This window comes from Pecten maximus, unplaced genomic scaffold (assembly GCF_902652985.1).
Source record: "Pecten maximus unplaced genomic scaffold, xPecMax1.1, whole genome shotgun sequence".
Classification (NCBI taxonomy): Eukaryota; Metazoa; Mollusca; class Bivalvia; order Pectinida; family Pectinidae; genus Pecten; species Pecten maximus.
The window spans coordinates 10,935-15,429 of NW_022982570.1; the positions used below are offsets into that span (position 1 = coordinate 10,935).

Here is a 4,495-nt window from a genome sequence, read left to right on the forward strand (position 1 = left end):
GATGGGCGATTGGAACGGTACATGTGTGATATGTATCTCGTGGTCGATATAAAATGAGGAACGCGTCATCTAATTATTTAAAGGTGTGGAACGATTGCAAAAAGATATACAACGATTAAAATTTTACGAGGTAACTAATTACCATATTTTTGGTGAATTATATGCAGTAATTATCAGGAAATGAAACTAAATACCGACATATAATTAACCCTTTGCCACATGTAAGCGCCTCTGGACGCCTTTACCCCTTGCCACATGTAAGCGCTTCTCGACGCCTCTGCATTATCTCCATGTAAGCGCTTCTCGACGCCTCTACGTTATCTCAATGTAAGCGCCTCTCGACGCCATGCCGGTTCGGTAAACTTAGACATGGAAAATCCCGTGATTGAGAGCGACACCTATCTGGAAATCCCTGATACTATTTTAAGAAGATATCAATGCATCGACCAATCAGATTTGTACACGTCATTCATACAAAAGTTTTTGAATAAATTAACCTAGAAAGTGTGAGTCATGAGTGTAGAAAAGTGTCACAACAACCGGGGTAATGGCGTCTGTCGCTACAATATTGCGGGACATATTTGAGGACGATGATGAGGATTTAGAATTTGATGGTTTCGGGCCCGAAGACATCGAGTCTGATATTGACTTAAACGATGTTCTTAACGAACTGTCAACTGACGATGAGTCAGAGAATGAAGATGAACCGCGACCAGGTACTAATGTACTGCCGCCATTAGGTAGGCCTAATGTTGACGATCCTGAATGGTCGCGAGATTTTTCCCCCATCACTGTTAATGCTTTTGTTAGGGAAACGGGACCTATACTACCAGAAAACTTCGATGTTAATTCTGCAAGTCCCATTGACTATTTCCATATATTCTTCAATGAAAATCAGTTTTCTGCCATCGCTAGGCACACAAACAACTACGCTCGCTGGCGTTTAGAAACCGAAAATAGAGGTGACCCAAAATGGCCGGACACCAATTCGGCCGAAATAAAAGCGTTTATCGGCATAAACGTACTGATGGGTATACAATATATGCCAGAAACGGACATGTATTGGTCAAGTGACGATTACCTAGGAAATATTGGAGTAAAAAATGTCATGCCATGCAATAGATTCCAAAAACTTTCACAGTATTTTCATGTATCAGACAGGGAAAATGAACCAGTTCGTGGTCATGAAAATTATGACAAATTGTATAAAGTCAGAGAGACAATTGATCATGTCTCAAAAACTTTTCTGGACAGATACAGACATTCATGTAATATTTCTGTGGATGAAGCCATGGTGAAGTACACTGGTCGATTGTCATTTCGTCAATACATGCCCGCTAAACCCATCAAGTGCGGTATTAAGATTTGGATGCGGTGTGATGCTGAAACTGCTTACCTCTCTCGCTTTCAGATATATTTGGGGAAAAAAGAGGGTGGTGTGGAACATGGCCTTGGATATAATGTAGTCACAAGCTTATGTGATGACATACATTACCACAATCACCATGTCTACTTTGACAATTATTTCACTGGAGTGAAATTATTGGAGGATTTACATGATCATGGCATATATGCATGTGGTACTTGTCGTTCTAATCGTTCTGGGTTTCCAAAAGAATTTAAGAAACCGGGAAAAATGAACAGGGGGGAATACAAAGTTTTGCAAAAGGGCGAGTCAAATTTGGTAGCCACAGTTTGGAAGGACAAAAAGCCTGTCTTCAACTTGTCTACCCTCAGTGATCCTGAAGGGGAAGTTAGGGCAGCGCGTCGAGTTGGTGCAAATGTCCTGGATCTTCCACAGCCTCTGACTGTGTATTCTTACAATAAATACATGGGTGGTGTTGACCGGCAAGACCAGTTGAGAATGGCGTATGATGTTGGCCGGGCATCAAAGAGATGGTGGCGATATATCTTTTGGTTCTTGGTCAATTGTGCTATTGTCAACTCGTTTATTGTCTACAAAATGGTGTCAAAGCGTCAGACCAAAAGGAAAAGATATCGCCACCTTGACTTTAAGAATGAGTTGGTCAGGGACCTGATAGGTGGTTACACAACCCGCAAACGCCAATCTCAACAAATGGATAACCCAGGCATTGTCCTGCAAGAAAATGTAGGTGGTCACATAAATTCCCGTCTTCCTGGCCCTAAACGCAGATGTCGTTTTCATCTTACTGCCCACAAGCAAAGAAAAGAAACTGTTTATGGATGTGTAGTGTGTGGTGTCCACCTCTGTAAAGATGGGTGCCACAATCAGTTCCATGTTCAGTAACATTTCAGTAACATTTCAAATTCAGAAACACTTTGTCGCAACATTGGATATAGGCAAGCGCTTAAGCCTGAACTATTGATTCAGTTTGTTTCATTTGGAATTTAATGTTTAATCATTTCATGTGCATTATTTCATTGAATTTTAAACTGTTTATGGATGTGTAGTGTGTGGTGTCCACCTCTGTAAAGATGGGTGCCATAATCAGTTCTGTGTTTGAAGTAACATATTCAGAGACACATTCTTTTCGCGACATCGGATATAGGCTAAAGCCTGAACTGTTCAAAAATTTGGATATCCAATCTGTTTCATTTTGGAGTTAACATTAAATCATTTCATGTACAGGAATTCATTGAATTATAAATTACATTGCCAAAATATTTTGAAATTTGTCTATTCTGTTCGTATACAGCTGATTTCATGATTATTTATTGTTGGTTTTATGAAGAAAAGAGCACATAATTAAAATCTAAGAAATTCTTAACATAATTGTACCTTACCAAAAATGTCTAAAACAACTATTTCACTTTCAAAATTAGGTTTAGAAAAATTATTCAAAACAAAGCTTAATTTCTCAAAAACTGCCATTGAGATGGTGTATGTACATTTCAGTCAGCACAACAATGTTGCATTGCAACAATGTATCTTTGCACCATCAGCACAGAGTGCTGAAGTGTTATAACCTGCATGTGGCAAAGGGTTAAATAAGTTATCGTAATGATTATTAAAGTACTTTATATAATTTGCTCGGACGTCGTCGAGGACACCACTAGGCCTTGGCGAGTCGACGAAATGTGTATTCAGCGATATTATAAAGCTATAGGCCTACAGGCTATTTAATACATGTAGAACTAAACAACAGATAAAACGACTTGTTATGAATAGAAACATTTCTGTTGTGTTTAGAAATACAATATATATGTAATTTATGTATTAGTAAGATAAATTATCGTAGTGATGTCCGTCTTACTCTACCATTCTGGTACATGTACATGTAGTATCACCAGGCCATCGAAAACATCACTTGCGAGACAAAATAATGACGGTAATTAAATGGCAAAAATTAACATGTCAACCATACATGTTCCATGAATGAAACAATTGTTATGCAGCACGTGCACATATTTATAAAAGTGGCCATCTTATATCATAATTTTAATTTCTTACCTATATCTTTTCGTATAATTAGTTATTCTGTAATATTTATAACCCTATCATTAGCTCAGGGGTGTAAAAATATTTTTGAAGCCACTTGCCCCGGGCAAGTACAGCTCAGAAAGCCACTTGCCCAAAGGCAATTTCTACTTGCCCCAGTGTGCGTTTCAATAAAATATATAAAAAGTCTATATAAAAATTTTTATTTGATATTAAATACATAGAAAATATTTACAATCGATTATTGGAAGAAAAGAATATGTAATTTAATTTAAATTGCAATTTTTTGACATTATTATTATTATCCCTTTTTTAAATTTTTTTTTGTTAATTCCTAATTCCGGTCCGGATTCCAATCCGACTATTAGTGACAGAAATCCAACTTCCTGTTTTGATAAACAGGGATCGTTTTACAGATAAAAGCAATCTTTCCTTTGTCTAATAAGAACATTTGGTCAAATATTACAGTAAGTAACCTCTTTCAAACATTATTTTATACTTTAACTGCAGTTTCTTTTATTTTCATCGGTTTGAATGTCATAAAAACGTTTGTGAAGTGATGGCTTCAGAGTGCCACCAGCGACCTACTTTTCGCACCTCGGAAGTTTGAGTTATCAACTCGGAAAATAAAGATAATTCAACTACTAATTGTTTATTTTAATAAGTTTTAGCATACTTCTACACTACTGTCATTCTGATAAATTCTCTAATCACACAGAATTCAGGAAATCGAACATGAAAATCATTTTAGAGATAGAAAAATCTTACTTGTCCCGGGCAAGTAAACAAACATTTTTAGCTTGCCCAAACTCAAACTTTGGTTGTCCAGGGCGTCGGGCAAGTGGATTTTTACACCCCTGTAATAGCTGTGCTGTTTGTTCGCACATTTGTTTTTAGAATTTTGTGCGATCACACAACTGTATATTGCATGCAACATTGGTACTGAACAACACGTGTCGTTGCATAATGACGACAAAACAACACATTAAAAGTGTAAGAAAGCGACTGACCTATATATTTTCCACCGTGGGGTCAGCTCAACACAAATGTAAACAATCCAGAAATCCAAAGAAA

General features: G+C 37.2%; 1 protein-coding gene across 1 annotated transcript; it reads left to right on the forward strand.

The window, feature by feature from the left end:
• Positions 1 to 547: 547 nt before the first annotated feature.
• On the forward strand, positions 548 to 2,269 carry LOC117320563 (piggyBac transposable element-derived protein 4-like). Its single transcript, XM_033875128.1, has one exon. The coding sequence runs from the start codon at positions 548 to 550 to the stop codon at positions 2,267 to 2,269; it is 1,722 nt and encodes a 573-aa protein (XP_033731019.1).
• The last annotated feature ends 2,226 nt before the right edge of the window (positions 2,270 to 4,495 follow it).